The 22,261-nt window shown below is 50.2% G+C and overlaps 2 protein-coding genes across 2 annotated transcripts; both read left to right on the top strand.

Moving 5' to 3' along the window:
* Positions 1–7,551: 7,551 nt before the first annotated feature.
* P168DRAFT_328919 (glutamate dehydrogenase) lies at positions 7,552–9,671 on the top strand. Its single transcript, XM_024841399.1, has 2 exons — positions 7,552–8,073; positions 8,132–9,671. The coding sequence occupies exons 1-2, from the start codon at positions 8,028–8,030 to the stop codon at positions 9,460–9,462; spliced, it is 1,377 nt and encodes a 458-aa protein (XP_024690512.1). The 5' UTR covers positions 7,552–8,027; the 3' UTR covers positions 9,463–9,671.
* Positions 9,672–10,384: 713 nt separating this feature from the next.
* On the top strand, positions 10,385–13,447 carry nut1 (putative RNA polymerase II mediator complex subunit Nut1). Its single transcript, XM_024834532.1, has 6 exons — positions 10,385–10,671; positions 10,745–10,995; positions 11,042–11,104; positions 11,154–11,654; positions 11,701–12,232; positions 12,280–13,447. The coding sequence occupies exons 1-6, from the start codon at positions 10,392–10,394 to the stop codon at positions 13,374–13,376; spliced, it is 2,724 nt and encodes a 907-aa protein (XP_024690511.1). The 5' UTR covers positions 10,385–10,391; the 3' UTR covers positions 13,377–13,447.
* The last annotated feature ends 8,814 nt before the right edge of the window (positions 13,448–22,261 follow it).

Raw genomic sequence — 22,261 nt, 5'->3', positions numbered from 1 at the left:
GGAAGGGTAGTTGTTTAGATAAATAGGACCCATTGGAGAAGAGATGGGGTACGTGAGACATACATGGACTTTATGGAAACAAGAGGGGGTGGAGGAGGGGAGGGGGACAGAGTGGAAACTCGAAAGGATGGTTCGACTAAGAAGAGAAAAGAAAAGAAAAGAAAGAAAGAAAGAAAGAAAAGAAAAGAGAGAGAGAGAGAGAACTGATTGGGAAAAGAAGAAGAAGATTGGAAATGGAAGAGGGACGGGAGATATATTATTATATTATTTTATATTATTCGGTTTATATTATTAGGATTATTGCATGTTATTATCGTGTTATTACCTGTTCTGAGAACCTTATTACACCATACATATTACTGTCATGCTTCTCATAATCTTCATTCTTCTGATTATCATGGATATTTACTCCGGTCCAGTCCGCATATCAATTGTCTTCGCAAGGAGCAGCGGAGTTTTGGGTCTGGAGATGAAGTCCAATTTCATTCATAACCAATAATCCGTCGGGCACCAGAGTCTCAGACTAGGATTTGACAATAGTCTAATAATACACCGGCTTCATCCAGAGGTTTGGACAATAATCGATTGTCAATACAATCGAAGAAAAGATCAAAAGGAGAAAAAGAAAAAAAAAAGAACAAAACAGGCAACCAAAAAAGAGTCACCAATGGTTGGAACGAGGGGGTAATAAAAAAGAATCGAAAGAAAATATAAAAAATACAACAAATAAATAAGAATTAAAGAAATAAAGAAATAGAATAAGCACAAACTCCCATCAGATCTGAACCCAATCCGAGATCCAAGCGTTCTTCAGATCGATTGGGTGAATCCATGGTTAGTGGCGAAAAGTAAAGGGTCATCGCGTGTCCTTTTCCCTGGTCCTGCAATTACTAATGCACCCTGGAATGGTTAATGGTGGATCCGGTATGTTGGTTCCTCTTGCATCGTCGTTTTAACATGATGATATTCAGGTGTCTTGTCTATCATGGCCCGGAGGCAACAGCGCTGTATTTGCTTATTGCTTGGTAGTTCATGTGATTGCTATGATCCCGTATCCCTCAGAGTAGTCTTATACGAGTAGTATCCTCCGATGTTACTCTGCCATTTCTGGATTTAATCTGAGATCAAGCATGCAGCAGTAGTTGCAGACGGGCTTTGCTGCGGGATGCGTTCCCCTAGTCTCCCTTAGTGAGCAACCTAGCATTAGAGACCTGATTGGGATAGTCAATTGTAGAACAACAATACAAGAACAGTATTGTTTTGAGAAGTAAAACATAGAATGAAAAACAAAGAGGAAAATAAAAAAAATAAAAATACAAATCGAAAAAGAATAAGAAAAGAAAAAGAGAGAAGAGGTTGCTGTGCGAGATTCAGGATCGCCCAATCCGATCCGGACCCAATCTCTGGTCCGTCCATAGTAACTATGTACTAGCCTCATTGGTCCCTGGTTCACTGGGTTAGTTGGTTAGTTGGTTTCAAATCCTCTCCCTGCCAGAAGAAGGTGTTGTCTGCCGATTTTCCACCCCGAGAAGTCGGTCACCACATGCATGCTGGCCTGAAGTGAGGTGGTGTACCCCGTAAGTAGGTGGCGTTTCCATAGTCTCCTCCCCAAGTCGTACATATGGCGGTCAGGGGGGGGGGGAGGAGAATATCCCATCCAAAGGACTATTGTACTGCATTCATCTCGCTTCGTTTTTGGTTCTTCCCTTTCCTTTCGGGATTGGTCGGGATTTTTATGTACTGATCTTCGCTTTCAACTGGGTATAGACGAAGGAAGCAATCTCCCAGGAACAAAGTTTAAAGGAAACTCTGTAGGGACGAGCCTACCAACGGGTAGGGCCTTAATGGCCCAAACAGAGTGGAACATGCTTGTCTAGATCCAGCAGTCCACATCCAGTTGGACAATAAGCTTGTGTTCCCCGCTCCTGTCCCTGGGCCAGAAAGGCATGGTCTAAGATTAGTTGCCCCCCAAATCTTCAATCTCGTCTTCGGCAGGGATTGAGAGTAGCATGAACTGGTAGGACAGACAGTGCTCTTCCCTTGGATTTCTTACCAACCTAGGTGAGGGTGAGTGTGTGACGCTGTAGAGATTGCCGTGGATGTATGGTATTTTACATTAACGAAACGCGAGAGGTTTGCTTTCCCGGCGTCAAAGCTCCTCTTCTCGACCTCCTCGCGCCAGCGGTATAACAGCCTGACTGACTCGATGTCCACACCTGCATTGCCATGCCAGGGCCAGGGCCAGGGCGGGGTACATTCGCCACGTCGAATGTCCGGTGTTAGTCGGTCCACTTGCTGCATTATCGCGTCATTTCCGCTGTACCAATCAGACAGTACACTTGCATGTCGATACTTTGCTGTTGAAAACTTTGACGAGAATCTGACTTCGCAGCGGGCTGTGCTCCTGTCAAGTCTCTAGCGGATATCACTAGAGACTCACTAGAGACTCCAAGAGACAATGAATGTATCGGCCGAAGTGAGTGAGGATGAGCGGTGAAGCGCGACAGAAACTCCCGCCACTCTTAGCCGCCCATCATGCATGCAAGACGTCCACATCCCCGCCCTGACTGACACCTTGATGAAGCCGCAACTGCTGGCCAGTGGGCGTGTTTACTTCCAGTTGGCTCCCATGTCTTGATATCACTTCCATCCTTTAACTGCCGTTCTCTTGCCCGAGATCCACACACCGTTCTGTCCTCGCATGATACATCGGTGCAGCTGTTATGCTGCGCGCTGCAGTCCTAGTATGCGAGATCGCCGTTTACCGTCATTTCTGGGCAAGCAGGCCCGAGGGCCTTTTATAAGCGATATTTCCAACGCTATATGTCGGGATATGCCGGGCTTTGCACGTAGCCGGATTGTTAGTTGAATGGGAAAATAACACGAACGACTAAACATACAGGGTAAAGCTGAATACTCAGTATAGTGGAGATGCTAATATAGTGTCTGGACCTTAGGCCCGACTAATTCATTAGTAAAATGGCCTATCATGCAGATGCGCCATACCGAACTCTATGCCATGCTGCGACAATTCCAGGAAGTCACATACACACGGTAAATCGCCTCGAGAAGCACGTTGTTATCTATCATTCATGTTTTTGATTGGCAGCAGTCTTGTACATTGACATGAGGCAAGGGGAAAATTAACACGTCTGTTGGTGATTCGCCACCTTGAGATTAATCTTTCCTATGGGGCGGATCCGGGTTGATAGATCTGAAGAGCAACATGGTGTGTACTCCACCTCAGGGATGTCCGACAACAAGCAAGCTGGATTTGGGATATGCTCTGATGAGAGCTGAAGTCTCTGGGAGGTATACGAGGTCGTGTCGTATAGCATGGTTGATCCCATGCACATGTTACCTGATCTACAATGTCAACGCTGACACAAAGTCACCAATAACTAACTAGATATACTACTAAAACCTCATGCACCATGTCACCTGTCCTAGAACGCTGCAGAACTCGTCATCTCCCGAACCGTCAGTCATGCAAGGTAATTTGCCACCGCGCACGATATCTAACCGTAACGATACCGATTTAGATGCTATTACCGAATCGGGAATTGACGCCACACATATCTGCATCTCAGCCGCACCGTCACCCTCGCCACTGTGGCTTACGTGTATTAAAGCCACCATTGCAGCTGTACATCACTAGCCACAGATTGCTGCACCGTCCTTGCTGGTTGGGAGTCGAGAGCGTGGCGATTTCTCTCAGAAGCCCTACCTAGGTTCGTTGATTGGGATACGATCAGAAGTTGAGCACTACGGAAATTGCTCGAATGGGAAGATCGTATTTCGCTATGTCCCTTGCGAGTGGTCTTAGCGTTTCACTCTCTGATTCTGGTTCTTGTGAGGCATTTTGAAGAAGGTCTCAGCTGTCGATTTTGTCTAGTGCAGGGACAAGTTCATCTATGCTGAGCCTGGACTTGGGACACGGTGCTGTCGACTGACTGGACGTGTCATTCAACTTGGGCTCCATCTTGGCTTGATAGTGATTAGCTTTTTCTGCGTGTTGTGTCTGGGTCTCGAGCGTCTCGCTACTTTCTGGATATTCCAATTCTGCATCTTGATAGGGAGACCGTCGGGTGCAGACATATCACTGAACTTTCGTACCTCGGAGGTGGCCGGTTTATTTTGTCTGAAATGAGGTAACAATCTTCCCATCATGCTTCACTTTAAAACACAAATCCGTTGAATACCCATCTGTTGAACGCCAAGATGCAGGCATAACAGATATTGGATATATCCACGGTGCTGTTCTCTTAGACAGGTCCCGCCGGTTTCGAAAAAAAAGAAAAAGACGATCATGTGTCCTGATCTTCGTTTCTAGATATCGGCGGTGACGGTACGAGTCTCCTTGATGACCCATCAACCCATGGTGTTGTTGTCTAAGCCTGTCAATTTCAGACTTATCCTGCTTTAGATCGACACTACGATAGCCATACCTGGCAAATTGAATCGAACATGACATCTACCTATCTCTGGAGAACACCCAAGACACTTGAGAGAATTCCGAAACTCAGGTCTGCCCCAGCAGAGATCATCAAGCAGGGGTGACGAAAGTATGGGATCAGTCTTCTGCAAGACAGCTAGTCGCTCAAGGGGCTGGTATTTTAGCTCCTTCCGGAAACATCTAGCGCTCCAGTAGAAATACAGACCTACCTTAGTCAGGTGCCTACCTTACCTAGGTAGGTATTTAGACTAGTACCAGGGCTAGCATAGGCTAATTAAGCAACTGCAGGTGCAGAGATCACAAGTTACAGCCCTTATAATGCTGATCACTGCGGACGATGAGTGGGAAGTGCATTCAGCCGAAGCGTGGCTCTTACATGGCTACAAAGCAGGCGGGTTAGTCTTGTTGTATCTTCTCCGTCGAGTTTTCTTAACACTGCCTGTCGTCAGAGAGTGCATGCCTTCCACTTCTGGTCCAATCCCCACATATCCCTCGGTTTCATTTAAAAATTGCGATGTACGCTACACAGCACGCTGTCCGGGCTCTGTGAGCACCGTTTGATCAATTTGATTACAGCTAGACTGACCTGGTCTGCTGCGTTTGATGCAGTCTGCTTCGTCTATAGGAACAGACGAGTGCTAAACTGAGGCTCACCGTCAAGTTGAGTACTTAACGAATCCTCCCTCACCTATAACAAATTCTTCCGGTTTAGCGTATGAACAACCCAATGTCTACCCAAGTCTGCTCCAGTAGGATAGGAAGAGCCGACATGACACTGAAGGATCAAAAAGCAACGTCGCCATGAACGCTTGACTGCCACAAACCAGTGGTATGGTAGCGTTTCTGGAACCCCCAGCCAAATGTTTTGGGGGAAATAAGGATCGATAGGCCGCACTTGAATGGTTGATATTTATATTGAAGATCAAAATCGCATCTTTCTGTTATCCGTGAGCCAGCCCCCTTCCATGTATTAGTGCTAGCACGCTTTGTACCATCGCAATGGTGGAACTGAGCCCACACAATCTGTTCATCAGCTTTGAGAATACGCCGTTGTTAGTCCTGTTCTTATGGAGATAACACCTGTAATTAGCTTCACAGGTTGCTTTCTTCGCATTCTCTCTTCAACAAGTTCGACAGATCATTCATTGGTTTTTATGACTGGTTTTTATGCCTCGTCTTAATGCCTTGTCTTTATGCCTGGTTTTTATGCCTGTTTTATCTCGGTTTTATCCTGGTTTTATCCTGATTGTATCCTGGATTTTATCCAGGTTCTTATGCCAGATTTCTGCAACCCGTTTCATCCAGTTGATAACTAGGATTTTCCCTGCACAGACAAGATCTGTTCAAATAAGGTACACAAGCATACAATGAAGTTTCCCCAGCGTGCTTACACAATTCGTATCTCTAATAACCGGCAGCGATACTACAAAATGCAAAAGCCACCCCTCCTACACTGAAGCCGAATCACAGACTTCAATCATGGAACTATATTATACAGACATGCGACTCCCACCAACCAGGTCACGATGCATTAGTGGAATGCTTGGCATGGCTGACAGCTTTCAGTTATCAGCGATGTGGGTTGCAGTGGGGACACAAGCGCCTAGAACCTTACCCCAACGCACCAAGCATCGTGCGTGCTTTGAAATCCCTGAGGATTAGAGTGTCAAGGGGGTGCTAGTGCCCGCGCACCGTGAGATCCGTATCCGCAGTTTTTTTTTCCAGAACGGAGGGGTCAAGGAACGGGGTCCGTGAAGGGTCCGTCCCGCTTTTGATTGAGGTTTGAGTGGCCTGACTCTTGACTCTTGAGTTCTGACTCTTTGGAAAAAATTATAAGAGTAACGGTCCGTGTATGGTCATTAGGTCAGCTAACTTCTAGTTCATATTGTGTCGGTCAATTGTCGGTGGAATTTAATTCCGTCTGGGGATATCTCGAATTATCTACTAGGACGTCTTACTCCAGAATATGACCGATGGAAATCCTTCAGTGAATGTGATTGCTGCTAAGTGCTGATAGACTCCATTAATTCCGATCCCGGGGTGAGAGGGGTATCAAGCAAGAGAAGAACCGTGGAATTTGTGTTAGGTACAACGGTTGATTCATCACATACCACCTTATCACGCAGATCGTACCACATCAGACTCTGGGGGCGCGGGGGGAGACCACCCCTCCATCCTCCACGGGGGGGTGCGAAGCTTCGATCGTCGCGATATTCGTCACTTTCTGTGCAGTGTGCACTGTCTTCTCCCTCGCCACCGAATCACGGAAGAGTCACATCATGCAACATGATGTTAACCCCGCGTTCAAAAGGCACGATGACCAAGACGCTCACCGGGGGGATCCTCCACCGGCGGGGATAGGGGACGGAACCTCCCCACTTAGACATCGCTTATTTCTTGTTTCCTTTTTTCGGAGGAATCCTTGTCGAAGGGGTGGAAGAAGAGCCAGCCAATCACAGGTGATTTACGTAGAGTTGACCTCAAGATTGACAAGGGTCTGATTATCATTATTGGATTTTAGCATTATTTATTAGGTGACAAAATGGTTCTTATCGCGGCGGGTGGGGAACAGCGTCCCGATGATCCGTTCCCTTGGGTTGGGTGGTAGGACCAATTAACGGTCCCGATAGCCTGATAAGCTGCTGTGAAGTAAAACCATCTGATAAAAGTTTCGGATGGAGGGGCGGCGGGGAGTTCGGAGGGCGGCTCCCATTGGTGGATATTGGCTCACGTGATGTATGACCCGGTCTGGCTGTCATGATCGTCTTGGCGGGGTCAATCAGCGTTAAGTTTAATGGGTTAGCCCGAGTCCACCCTGTAGTATGAACATGTTTTGAGAGTGGACATTCTACTTTGGAATTATGGTTAGCAAGAGGGAACGGAATAAAAAAAGATTATTGTATTTCCCTTTGTGTAGAAGAAAATAGAGAGAAAAATTGACAGACCAGATCTTCCGAACAGAGATTTTCGTGCCCAGTTCGCCACACGAGGATTTCCCGGGTGCGAGCCGAAAGCGGAGGGAGGGGCGGGTTTCCGCCGATAGATAAGGGGAGCAGAATCTGTGACCAGAACATATCAAATAATAAGAACCCTCCCGAAGTTCGGACGTGGCACCCGCCCTTCCTTGCCGGGTCTTCCGCCGACAATCTTAGGGTAACTTAACCTAACCTTACCGTGATTCCCATTCCTTCCTCCCGCCAATCACACCCTCCATGATTGTCCACTTCATCTCGTCCGACTCCGGCTGCGATTTATCGCCGCTCTCCGCTCCCTCCATTGACCCGCTTTCTCTGCCTGAGGACCCCCCCTCCCATTTTGAAATATAAAGATTCTTCCTCCGTCCGACTCTCCTCCTCTTTCTTTCTTTCTCTTTCCTCTTCACTCCATCTACAAACTATCCTCCATCCATTAAATTAATTCGTACTCTGTCGTCATCGCGGCAGTTTTATCGGGTGCTTCCTTGTCTATACCTGACCCTCCCACACCTTTTTTTTCTCTTGACTGAGGAAGAAAAGACCCGACCGCAAACTCTTCAATCTATATTACCGGTCTCAGCACCCAACCAACCACCATGTCCAACCTTCCTCACGAGCCCGAGTTCGAGCAGGCCTACAAGGGTATGTCTCGATTTTGCTCTCCTACAAACAATTGTTTCACATGCTGATAATCGCGCAGAGCTTGCCTCGACCCTCGAGAACTCCACCCTCTTCCAGAAGAACCCCGAGTACCGCAAGGCTCTCGCCGTCGTCTCCGTCCCCGAGCGTGTGATCCAGTTCCGCGTCGTCTGGGAGGATGACAAGGGACACGTCCAGGTCAACCGCGGTTACCGTGTCCAGTTCAACTCCGCCCTCGGCCCCTACAAGGGTGGTCTCCGTTTCCACCCCACCGTCAACCTGTCCATCCTGAAGTTCCTCGGTTTCGAGCAGATCTTCAAGAATGCCCTGACCGGCCTGAACATGGGCGGTGGTAAGGGTGGTTCCGACTTCGACCCCAAGAACAAGTCCGACAGCGAGATCCGTCGCTTCTGTGTCTCCTTCATGACCGAGCTGTCCCGCCACATCGGTGCCGACACCGACGTTCCCGCCGGTGACATCGGTGTCACCGGTCGCGAGGTCGGCTTCCTGTTCGGCCAGTACCGCAAGATGCGCAACTCCTGGGAGGGTGTCCTCACCGGCAAGGGCGGCACCTGGGGTGGCAGTCTGATCCGCCCCGAGGCCACCGGCTACGGTGTCGTCTACTACGTCGACCACATGATCAAGCACGTCACCGGCGGCCAGGAGTCCTTCCTCGGCAAGCGCGTCGCGGTCTCCGGCTCCGGTAACGTCGCTCAGTACGCCGCCCTCAAGGTCATCGAGCTGGGCGGTACCGTCGTCTCGCTGTCCGACAGCCAGGGTTCCCTGATCACCATCGGCGACGCCGGCTTCACCCCCGCTGAGATCAACACCATCGCCGAGCTCAAGGTCGAGCGCAAGCAGCTCGCCTCCATCGTCAGCTCCCCCGAGTTCGTCAACAAGTTCCGCTACATCCCCAACGCCCGCCCCTGGACCCACGTCGGCAAGGTCGACGTCGCCCTGCCCTCTGCCACCCAGAACGAGGTTTCCGGCGAGGAGGCTCAGGTCCTCATCGACAACGGCTGCAAGTTCATCGCTGAGGGCTCCAACATGGGCTGCACCCAGGAGGCCATCGATGTCTTCGAGGCCCACCGCGAGGCCAATGCCGGCACCGCCGCCATCTGGTACGCCCCCGGCAAGGCCGCCAACGCCGGTGGTGTCGCCGTCTCCGGTCTCGAGATGGCCCAGAACTCGGCCCGCATCAACTGGTCCGCCCAGGAGGTCGACTCCCGCCTCAAGGGCATCATGGAATCGTGCTTCAAGAACGGTCTCGACACCGCCCGCGAGTACGCCACCCCCAAGGATGGCGTCCTGCCGTCCCTGGTCACCGGCAGCAACATCGCTGGTTTCACCAAGGTCGCTGCGGCCATGAAGGACCACGGTGACTGGTGGTAAATCCCTTCGTCCCTTTTATTATGATATGATACCACGGGACGTCGCGGGGTTTTGGTTTACGATTACGATTTTTCTTTTTTTAATGATGTTATTTCCCAAGCGCGGTTGTGCAACGATAGAGGCGCCGGATGTTTTATTTGTTAATCTTCACGGATATTGGCCTGTGGCCTTGAACATAGCTAGCAAAAATATATTATCCATAATAACTTACTCCACTTCATTAGTAAATCTGTAGACATGTGAAAGTCGACTGTACCGTTCAGAAAAACAATGGAATACATCATAGCAATACATCATAGCAATCCATGGTAGTTCGGCCGACCTCAAAACCCAATTTGACACCTGAGGCAACAATCGCTTACATAATATCACGTGAGCGCATCTTAGCGTCCCAAACAACCATAACGGGCGAACTGTGCATCTTCCAGCTCCAGCTCATACATCATCCGGGCAATATGCCTGATCGTCGGGGCCTGAAACCGCAGCCGAAGTCACTCGTCACGTAGCGCCCGTATATATATGCTATGACCCGTTGTTGCTCACCGGGAACCAAAGATCAAAGCACACATCGGCGGAACATGGCTTCCTCCGAACAATGGGGGACATTCCTCCGCCAGTGTCTGGACCACCGCATCGACGCGGCGGAGTTCAAGACGCTCTCGCGGCTGTTATTCCAGCGCTGTCCGATCGCGGAGGACGTGCTTCTTGATGTTTTGTTGGAGACGTGGCTCGCGACGGGGATTAAGTGGGATCCTCTCCTGCCGCTGTATATCGACTGTCTGCGGCGCATGGGCAGGCTTCAGATTCCTACTGTGTTGCATTCCCTGCTGAAGCACTCGTCTATTCATGAGAAGCTGGGAAAGGAGGCGTCGTCGTCACCCGGTGGGATGAAGAAGAAGAAGAAGGGCCTGCAGCAGTGCTACACGTTCATGACCGATGGTCGCGTCATGCAGGATGTTATGCTTTCCATGTCGGCGGGGAATATCCCTGCGACGATGGCTGAGGCGATTGGGATCTTTTCCGCTACGGTGGATTGGATCCAGGCGGTTGTGGCGTGGCATAATAGCCATATGGATGCTGGGCAGCAGACGGGCGGGCTGATGAGTTCGCCTGATGCCGCGTCTGTGTTTGAGACGCTGGGGATTATTCTTACGGCTTTGTCGGGGAATGTGAAGGGTTTGGAGGTTCTTTCTGGGGATTCGCATGCTGGTGGGTTTTGTTCTGCTTGCTTTTTTCTTTCTTTCTTGTCAATGGTTTATGATGGTAATGCTGACGGTTGTAGCGCTGAAAATAAAACTGGGCCAGGCCCTGTCGGCGTATCTTCCTCTCTGCGCTGAGGTGTCGCTTGGTCTTCGCGATCGATTGGCTAGCTTGCAAAAGGCGTTTAATCTCTACGGAGAACCAAACTCGAAGGGCTTGGATATGTCCATGATGGACAGCGTTAATGTCAACGCGCTGCAGTTTGAGGCTTCTGTGATGGATGGCCCTGTTGTTAATTCCAGAGCCGGTCTCTACATCTATATAAACGCCATGGTATGCTCTTCTGTTCGAATTAACTTTGGCCGTGCTGACCCTTTAGCTGGTGGCTCGTCCTTTGGTGGACGATAACGTTTTGCTCAGTTATCTCGCCAACCGATATGCTGTAAGTGCCTCGTATCTTGTTCGAGAAAGATACGATGCTGATATCGCAGGGTCACTACGATGCCTTGATCGAGGAGATAATCACTGCTTCATTCGATGTCCTATCTAATGCGATGTATCGCAATGAGTCGCACCGGACGATGTTTGTGTTCCGGTCGTGGCTAGTCAACAAGCTCCCGTCTTTCTTCGCAGCCATGTCGGCAACGTCCTTGGTGCCGTCGAACATGAGCCCGTATATAAACAATGCTCTCAGTCGTCTCAACCCGAAGATCTACCCGTCGTTCTCGCAGATGTTCTCCATGCAAGGCAACGCCGTGCTGTCCGACGTGCGACAGGAGTTTGTGTTCGCTTGTGCCTCGCATAGATTGGTCCCTGAGCATGACATCGAACGCCTGCTGGGAGAGCCCCCAATGCAAGCTCCCCGGGTTGGATATCTCAAAGACGATCTCGTATCGCAGATCAACAGCCACCATGAGCGCGCGGAACAGCTGATCGGGGAGATTGAATCCACTGAGGGCAACGCCGGTGCTATTGTCGGGGCCATCACAGACGTTAGTCTCCACTCTCTCACAAACAAGCGGTAGCTGACAAGTCTAGGTCATGCACAACCTTTGCAGTCAGAAAGAAACAATGACGCTGAAGAACATCTGCAATTCATTGTCCCGTCGGCCCCAGGCCCTAGACGTGATACTCCTCTTCCGCAGTCCGAAGCAGATGCTGCAACCCCTGTGCGAGTTGCTGGATTCGTGGCATTGGGACGAAGACCAGGGAGAAAGTCAGCCGGTCTACGACGAGTTTGGCAGCATTCTACTGCTGGTGTTGACGTTCAACTACCGATACAACCTGCATCCGCATGACCTTGGAATTGTGGGCAGCGACTCGTTCGTCTTGCGACTGCTGGAACGCGGGTCTTGCAGCCAGAAGCTAGAGGACCTCAGCGACAAGCAAAACAAGAATCTCGGCGCGTGGATTGGCGCTCTGTTCATCGCAGAGGGTATCAGCGAGGAGACAATGTCGGCATGCAGCCCGCAGGAGTTCTATCTCCTGGTCTCTACGTTATTCGACCAGAGTTTGACAGCCTGCGAAGCGGGCAAGGTGGAATTTGACACCCTCAAAGGGGGGTTTGAATGTAAAATTTCCAGCCCATACCCGCGTTGTCAACGCTGACAGCCACAGATCTACTCGAGCCATTTCTCCTCCCCTCCCTCGTAGTCGCCCTGACCTGGTTGGGCAACCACATCTGGGAAACCGAGAGCGAGCCGACCATCCCCATCAAAGCCCTACAGTCCCTAGTCAACCCCAGCTCCATATCCGGCGAGGCACGGGAAATCCACCGAACAGTGCTCAACATCACAGCCCGCTCCCTGGAAAGCCAACTCAAGGACGTCCGCGCGCGACACCCCTCCCGCGCAGACATCAAACCCATCCTGGACGCCCTCGAGCCATGCCTCTCCTTCCAACGAACAGGAACCAGCCACCGCTCCGAGCTAGAAACTTGGACCACGCACCCCGGCGGCGGCCTCCTCGACAGCATCCGCAGCACCTTCCAATCGCTCGTCTTCTGGGGCTCCAGCCCAGACGTCACCATGGAGCCACCATCCTACACCCACCGCCAGCTCCTCTCCGGCATCCGCATCCTCGGCGCCCCGCGCGTCCTCCACGCCCTCCTCGACGAGATCAAGCTCCAAACAGAGACCGGCAACGGCGACATCGCGCTCGAAATCGGCGCCGTCATAGTCTGCGCCCCACTTCCCGAGTCCTTCGCCGTCGAACAAAACAGCTTCCACCCCGTCGACACGTCCAAGGAACCCGCCCCGCGCTGCCCAATTCTCACCCTCCGCGACGTCCTCTTCCTCGCCCACGACTCCGTCCCCAAACTATCAGAGAAGGAGCCGCTGCGCGCAGAAGTCCTCGTCCGTCTCTTCCGCCGCGTCAACACCCTCATGGCGCCCTCACAGACCCCCAACCTCGACGTCACGAACATCATCCACAACATGTCGCTCCCCGTCGGCGACCACGCCCGCATGGAGCTCGACCTTCCGGGTGAAGGTCCCGATGCAGGCGACAATGAAGATAGCGACCATCTTAACCGGATGCTGGATAATGCGGCTGCTGCGGCGGCGGCGGGTCTCGATAGCGGTGTTGGGCAGGGGATGGGGAGTCAGCTGGATACGAGTATCGATGATATGTTGAATGCTGCTGTGGGAGAGGCGGATATGACGGTTGTGAATCCGGAGTTTTATGATTTGGATAGTATGGAGGGGATGTTTTAGTGTTCGTCTCTTATCCGTTGTCGCATCTTTCGTCTCTCATCTACCTTCTCTCGTCTATCTATTATTGTTTGGTATTACGGTCTAATATATTCCTCTACCAATATGAAGAAACTAACAAAGCCATTTCTCTTTCAAATACAGTATAAGCAAGCAACCCAACCCTATCCAACACCAGAGAATTAGAATAATTAGAATAACATAAACCCAATCCCAATAAAACCAACCAACCAGCCAGCCAGCCAAACAAGCCTTCAATGTCAAGTCACCAACAAAAACACCTCAAAACTCAAACAAACATAACCATATACCACATACCATCAACCCAGTAAAAGTAACCACGACAACCCACAAAGCCACACAAAGACAATATATATAATAAACTAAGGATCCATAAGCGGATCCAACTTCTTCAAAAACTTATCAATCCCCGACCCGGGCATTATCGTGTTGATGATTGCTACCGGCGTGATGGGGTTGAGGCGTTTGTCGTGCTGTTGCGCCGGGACGGGAGGGGACGCGGATGCGGGAGGAAGGGCGGGGCTGGCGCGGAAGTAGGGATGGCGATGGGGATGGGGATGGCGGTGGTTGTGGTTATGGTGGAGAGGGCGAGGAGGGCGGCCAGGGCGGTTGTTTTTGGGATAGTTGTTTGGAGGTGCATGGTTGGTCTTCTTTTCTTTTTTCCTTTCTTTTCTTTTTCTGTTTGTGGAAAGAAGAAAGGGAAAAGGGTGGGCTCGATTTGTGGGTTTGTTGGTTTGCGTTGTGTATTTGTTGGTTTGATTGATTTTAGAGGTAGGGTTGTAGTAGGAGGAAGTGGATGAGGTGCGCGAACGCGTTCTATATTGATATGTATAGATATTTTGGAGTTGAATTGGAGAATGGTTTCAAGAGGCTACGCCAGACTCTTTATCTTCCTATATACAAAGGGTAGAAGATTGACTGCCCTGCGCTGGTGAACGGAATGGAACGAGAATGGAATGTGGAATGTACGCCGACGCGCCTGGTGTTTACCTACATTATCCCACTCCAACGCCCACTTTTGGCGTCGAGACGGGTTCTTGGTTCTATCGTACTTGACAACCATAGTATCCTTTTTGGAGGACTTTTGAAATAGAGCTCATATTCCAATCCCAACGAGCCCAAGCCAGGAAAACTACAGCCATCCCGTCTATCCGGATGTGCTTACCCATTGTTCAGACGGACGGTTTATGCCAGGGCAGGGTTGTTTTGTTGGTTGATTGTACCGGTGTGTCTCACTCCCTGTTTGCTGCTGCAGAAGAGTCGGTATGGAATGAAGTCGAACCTGCCAGGGGTAGTTCTCGAGTCGGTGAATGATATGGGTCTATTGATTGATTCTGGGGTGGGGTGTGGTAGTGGTGTATGTCTCAAGACGCGTGAATGGGTCTTTCGAGGGTTTTGTTATTGGTTCTGTATGCTTTGTTGATGGATGGCTGTATAGATATCACGTATATGCCAGTGCCAAGTATTCAGACATGAATATTCCCTCAATAACTACGTAAGTCTACAGCAAACATTGCAGATCAGCTGCTGTATCAATACTATCTTCTCTCCCATACTATACAAAATCTTCAACTCAGCTATCTATCAGATCTATCTACAACCCAACAATCTATTTACAGAACAAATACTAACCAACCCAACCCAACCCTAACCACCAACCCAGTCTAGCGCGTGATGAACCTGCAGCGGATAAACGCACCCTCAATCACACACAACACGCACGTGAAAGGGGGGCCCTGTCAGCCCATCAGCCATCTGTCAACACAAACCTGCATCCTGCGACGCTTATTGGTCTTGGGATTAAGAAAATCAACGAGTATCTTCAGCTTGTTCCGCACGAGGTGGATCTGCAGTTTTTCTTTTTCGTTTGTGCATGGCGGGCTGGGCTTCTGGTTGGTTGGCGTATCCTTGTATTTTACATTGTTTCCCTGTCGTAGCCTCGTAGGCCTGCTTTTTGGACCTTTGATTTTCTGCCTGTCTTGCAGGTTCCGTGCCAATCAGTGTAGGGCTTTACCAAAGTACGTATCTGCTTTCCGACCGGATGAGGAGCGGTCTGCAGGTGACAGTCTTGCTTGCAATGCGCGGCGTGACGGATGGCTGAGTTTGGCAGGTTATTCCCGACCAGCTTCCTATTCTGCAGACTTTTCTCTCTTTTCGTCGTCATTGTCGTGGACCTCATCGTGATCTATCACAGCTAGGCAATTGATTGTTATCAGCCTGGAATGTCAGCCTAGGAAATATCTGCACAATGACAGATCGGAAGGATTCCCATTCCTTCGCAGGACTAGCAGTCGCCATCTGATGTATGTATGTATGTAGGTACTAGATATGTACGTGGTTTATTCCGTAGTCTGTCTGCAAAAGTTAATTATTGGCCTGCTGCATTGTTAGACCGACTGAAATTGGGTTGCTTCCGCTGCGAGGCTGACCGATCCGCTGCTCAGCTTGCCGCCCGTGGATCTAGTCGTGCGACTGAACGTGCACCTGGCGGTCTGTTGTGCGTTGCGGAAGATTTTTCCTCGTCGTTGTTGAGGGACAGCTGAGCTCGGTCCTCTTGTTTGGAGGAGGGGCAAGGCGCATGGGGTTCAGGGACATTCGCTTGTTGAGTGGTGGCGGAGGATATTGGACAGGTTATCGGTTGTTGATTTCTCTTCTTTCTCCCGCGTCGCGTAGAAATGTACGTTATTGGTTGTTTAGGAATGACCCTGGTCGGATTACCCCCCGGCTCAGCCACTTAATACGGAGACACATGTCCATAGATAATGGATGTCGGCAACTGGATATGTGCCGAGACAGTCAGGGGACTCCCTGTCAGTGTCCAGTCCTGACGAGATCCGGGGTATCGCGGCCTTCCAGTTGTGACGGTGTGACAATGCGACCGGGGTAAAGCGTGGTCCCAGCATGGACAGTGCGTCGACCTCGGTGAGCACCATCGGCGAACGTCTCGGGGACTTCATTGTAGGTGTGGTGATAGTGATAGTGATAGAGAGCAACCTCAATGCGACCGTACTGGACCGTACTAGACTACCCCAATCCTTAGCGATAATCCCCCCGCAGCATTCGCGAGAGCCAAAGACAGGCGGCGCTGATCCCGTCGGTACAATCGCCTATCAGGGTAATGTGCCTCGAAGACTCAGAATCCCGTGCCACCAACAAAACAATCCCATTCTTACCGTGGGTGGAGTGCGCTGGTTGGATAGTGCCGTATGCATGTACCCTTGATATAGTTGGTGATCTTGCAGCGACCGGTCCAATCATGGCACGAGGTGGAGGCACTTGCACAATTATTTCCTCATATTCTGCTCCGACGATCGCTGCTGCTGACGACAGAAACAAGTCGGTCGGGTTTAACTGGACTTACAGGCGGCGTGGCTGTCGCACGGATTACATTCTGCACCGGTATCATTTTCTCGGTCTGGTCAAGCTCGTCGCTCATAGGGTCTTCCCCACTGGAGAGGTCACCACGAGGGGTTTGAGAGACAGCGACCGCAAGTGGGGTGGGGGAGAGAGGAGGAGTCGGCGCTTGTTGATAAGGAATTCGACTGGATGATGATATCTCGCTAACGCTGTAGCGGGCACGGGCTGATGCTTATTGGCCTACGCGTGGTGGCCCTGTCTTCCAATGATGGGAATGGATTCTCATGCTCAATTACGTCCGAGAATTTGTCTATCAATACTCCGTACATACTCCGTACGGTGCATTGAAAACTCTGAGCACACGTTCTGCGTTGGTGGTCAATGCTGGTACTGAAGGGGCGAGGAAACAGAAAGAGGACCCCGGGCGCGTTGGTCTGTTTTCTGCGGTACCTGCATAGCTGGATCGTGGCTATGTCCGTAGTGCTGAGCAAACTAACCGTAGCGACTACAAAATCAGCCTCGTAAGGTGGTAGACCTCGCCAGGGGGAGACACCTTCCCGACAGCCCGGATGGGGCCAAGGCAGGAAAGTGTTTACCGCGGACCAGAGTCGGCCCCGACCCTATGAATCAGCGCGACGCGTTCCGAGCGGGCTGTCACGGTATCAGATAACTAAAGTCAGACACAACATGCCATGGATCGGCCTGGAAGTGCGTGGTTCACGAATAATGACTGTCTCATACCAGACCGGTGGGTTCGTGGGGCGGTGGAGAGTATACTGTAGATGAAACCACCTCTGGTCTCGCCATTGCGCCATAAAAGGGCAATGGATACTGGATAGTGATACTGATAGATGGATAGAGCCCGCGTGAGTCACTCCGTGACTGAGAGTGCATTTCCTGGATGCGTTTCTCGCGTGGAGAACTATCCACCGCAAGTGATAGTGTGAAAAATGAAAACCAGAGGAAAAATGGACCCGAGGAAGATGACACACGTGACCAGGCCAAAAGATGATGAGAGCATTTGGGTCAATTGACTTTGAACTCGTGGAGAAAGCTCTTTTCATCCCTGGAGCGCAGCAGGATTCACAATCCAGGCCAAGGAAATCCTGCGAGATATCACCTCGCTAGCAGATATCGTTCCATCCTTCGTAACCGTCCGGCGGCTTTGCCCCGGACGCGACCGCAATGGTGGCTACCTACTATTATGATAGCGCGACTCGTGAACAGACCTCACCAGAGAGCTTCAGACGTGCCAGAAGAAATCGTGGCATGGGGCTCTGACAAATCGTGAAACGTCATCAACGGGTGGTCACTGGTATCAACATAAGACTGACCATGGACAGTTGGACACCGTCTTGGTCCAGTTCGTCCCGTCCCGCATTGCGTCGACTCCGGAGTACGCTTGCTCCAGACTCGAGCAGGAGTGGAGCCAGTCGTGAACTTGTTGGTACAGGGGAATTGCTGTTCCGTGGATCGCCCGTCCCAAAGAACGATAGCTAAGCCTGGTGGAGGCGTCTCCGAGGTTACCCCCTTTCTTCGTTGGCTCGGACTGGGGTAGCCTTAGCTGTCTCGCCCCTCCTTTCCTTTATCTTTTGAATACTTGGACATTATGCTGGTAGTGAGGATGATATGTCACCTTTCATTTTGAAAAAAAAAAAAAAAAAAAAAAGAAATGGAGAGGCTACTTCCCTCACTAATTCGATTCAGTACGGAGTAGCCCAACCTCCCTGGTCAACCACAGCATGACAAAAGCACGACAGTTCCGCCCGCATACAGCAACGAACACGTGCCCCGAGCTAAGACCGTAATGGTCGAATCAGTCGAGCCCGTGTTGGACGGATTTCTTTGTTCGCGTGTTAGTTTCCAACTAGTGGGTTGCCGGGGGTGGTTCCTAGAGGGTCCTACTAAGAAGGCCCCAACCGACGGATGGTCTGGACTTGCCGACAATTCCGGCAACAACGCCGAACGGTCCTCACGTTCACTGTAGGGGACTACCTAGGACTAGGGGAGTACAAAGTGCGACAGGATGGTTGCACGGTGCGACCGTCACGATCGGTGCTTCCACGGTAGTATGTACGACCGACTTGCGAGAGGACGGCGAATTGCGCGACCGATAGGTAATGTACTTGCTGGAGGTCGCCGGGAAGCCTTCGAGGGCGAAGTTTCACCCTGCAAGCCGCCCTGTGATCTGTCAACTGGGCTCTGCTTCCCTTTGTCCCGTTCGCTCGCAGTTGGCGTCAGCCTAGGCGCCACGGACCAAATTGCCTAGCCAGCCATCGAGATCTACCTGTCTTTCTATTCTCCCCTGATTAGAGAGCCGGCTCGACGACTTGGCTAGCTTTTGTTGTGGCATTTGATGTCACTGGATCCGACATCCGTAGACAAGGTCCTTTATACCTTGGATTATAGATCGAGCTGCGGGTGGACGAAAAGGGAGGACGGGCGATAGCTCCGCTTGCTGGATTGGGAGTGACGGGACCATGACCTACTCCATTGCTAGTTTAGTATTTCCTACCTGTCATATCGACTGGAGACCAGGGCGATCAGGACCCGAGAACCAAATAATTGGGTTAATTGAGCTGTCTCATACAGTTGGACTATTCTTGGAAAGTCAATTTCATCGAGACGGTGGACTGCCTCGGTAGGGCTCTTCCCCGGACAACGTTACATTTGATGCTTGACACTGTCTTTTACATCCCAGAAGCACGAATGGCGTCAGACAGGGATATATGATATCCTTAAAGAGGACATTCTCCGTGCACCGGGTTGTGAACATGTCGCAAACAGGTTGTCAACAGCCGTTGCACACAATTTGTCATTGCGTCACCACACCCATCGATCATATGCAGCTCTATCCAAAGTTTTCGACCGGATCCAAGCGCGGACAACCCGGATGATGCGCAGACGGATGGGGTCTGGGGTGGTGTGTATCCGGATTGTATACAAAAATAGGGCTCTGCTTGACACCCTTGCGTCGGGGCAATGACAATTATCGATCTGGAGAGGCGATACACTATACTCCGGACTCAACCGAGGTGTCTCTGTTAGCTAGCTTGACTGTCTCCCTGACAGCGACATGGATCTTCTAGATATAGTAGTGTGGCGAAGGTCGCGCTACTCGCCACCCTGGGCTGTGGAGTTAGTTGTATAGGTAGGGTACTACATCCTGGCGTAGCACCGTCGATGGGCCCCGTCGTACGAAATACCGTGTGGTATGGGTTGACTCGGAACGATTGATTCGATCTTTCTCGGATGTTGTCTTGATTTTCTTTGTTGATTTCAGTCTATTTTAATACTATGTGTATTGATCTCTCGGCCGTTCCGCAGAATACTCTTGGAAGATTCGAAAGGCCTGGACGACGGAGATCAAGACAGTCGAACAGGATCCACTCCCTTTTTTTGCTGGACAATTTCTCTAAGAACAATACTGCTTATGGGTAATCATAATCAATCCTGTGGGGGGATCCATTGCGGGTGAGAAGGAGCTATTATCTGACTATAGTCATACTAGGGAGGAGGGATCCTCGAATGGAGATTTGGGTTGTTCATGCATGTGGTTGCACCGTCTGATTGTATAATCATGATTGAGGATCATGATCGAGGATAGATATAGAGTCTAGTTCACAAAGTATAAGTAGTCCATAAGTGTCTATACTCTACCATGGTACTGCGCGCCGTTGGTGATCTGGCCAATGGATGCTGCGGCAATGGAGCCACCGAAATAGATTAAAACGAATTAACTGCGGTATCTTTGACCCTTGCTAGTCATGTATATTAAATGGGCCATACAATGAATCAGGATTCGAGAAAAATAGAAATAAAAAAACACGAAAGAGAAAGGGGAACGGGACAGTTCAAGAAAAAAAGAGGGCAGATGGAGTGACAGTGTGTGATGGCAGATCATGGACGGTTTAGGGATGGTCAAGCTGGTTAGTTGCTTTGGGGCTGTTTTTCTTTTATTTTTGATTTATTTTTCCTTCCTCGGGATAAATGAACGCTTTTTCTTTCTTTTTTTACGTACCTTTTTATTTTATTTTATTTTTTTATTATTATTATTGATTTTTGATATTTTATTCGATGTTATTTTCTTGTCGATCGAGTGATGGGATCATATTAATATATTCGTTATGATTATATCCAAGACATCCATGGATCACCCACTCCACATGAGTCGAGTCGAGTCCATTTGATAGTATCCTTATTAATATTCTTCCTCTCAACTCAAGAAGAAAAAGGGAAGAATCAAGTGAGGAGAAGAAAACAGGAAATCAAGCAACCCCCGTGAGAATAGTATACTATAATACTAGTGATATTCAGATCCACCGGTTCCCCAGTGGATAAAAGTGCCTGGACGGGTTAGTTTGACTAGTGAAGTTTACTCCAGATAGCAGTTTTAGTATTATTATGTGCCCTTGACTTAGTATTGACGAGGTACTTTCTTTAATTATTATCATATTATAATATTCTGATCATATTATTATTTAATAAATCAGTAAAATAAATTAAATATATGCGTTATTCTTCCACTGGAGTCCTGCTTGACTCTATCTTGTATATTGTTCATACTTCTCCCCCCTCTTCCTCTCCTGATCTTCGATCTTCCTCTGCTTCCTTTCCTCTCCCGTTTGAAACTTCCTCTCTTTCTCTCCCCTCCCCCCACTTTGTTGTCATACCTTCTCTTCTTTCTGCTTTACTGTCCTCTCCTGCCGCTGGTGGCAATCGCTCGTTATCCCCATTTCCCTTCCTCGCCTTCCGTTGTCGGTGTGTCTTGGACACCCTGTGGCCCTTGCGTGCCTGTGTTGACCCTTCCAGTATACAATCTCTCCTTTCGCCACTCGAGACCTGCGGCCGTTGTAGATCGCATTTCCTGCTCGACTCCTGCGTGGTCATTTCTTATGCAGCGCGACTGTTAACGTCCGACTCCGGGGTCCGGATCGTGGTCCTTGCTGCCATCCCAGAAACTCTCTGCACACCGGCCCATTCAACACACCCTTCCGAGGCAGGCTTCCTCAGTTCGATCAGTCCATCAGTCCCTTGGATTGGACAAAGGGTCACCGGCTCGAGCTGTTTACTGTTCCCTCCTCACGTCACTCGCTCCGTCATTCAATTCGCCGGACTCGTGCCCACCCGGGATTTTCTTGCTTCTTGACTCTCGTTTCTTGTTTATACTACCTCGTTCCATCGAAGGTCTCCTGGGGAAACGTGTCTGTTTGGTTCAGTATAAACCACAGCTTTCGCTTTTCACTCAACTCGCTCCCTGTCTTGAGCCGTGTCTGGAGGTATGTCGAGTACCCGGTTACCCTTCCCCAGCATTCTTTCGCTTCCTTCCCTCCTCCCCTCCCTAGATTTTTGGCATTCCCTAGCTGTTGTGCAAAACCCTTGCCAAAACACCCCCCCCCTAAACACTCCCAACCCCTCCCAAAAGGCTCCTCTGTAATCGCTGGCTTCAGCTCTGTCGACAACATCTAATGGAATTCCACCTTGATAGATCGTGATCCCGCACTGGTCTT

The sequence above is a fragment of the Aspergillus campestris genome, assembly GCF_002847485.1.
Source record: "Aspergillus campestris IBT 28561 chromosome Unknown P168scaffold_10, whole genome shotgun sequence".
In the NCBI taxonomy this organism is placed as follows: Eukaryota; Fungi; Ascomycota; class Eurotiomycetes; order Eurotiales; family Aspergillaceae; genus Aspergillus; species Aspergillus campestris.
This window is presented reverse-complemented; position numbering and strand designations above follow the sequence as displayed.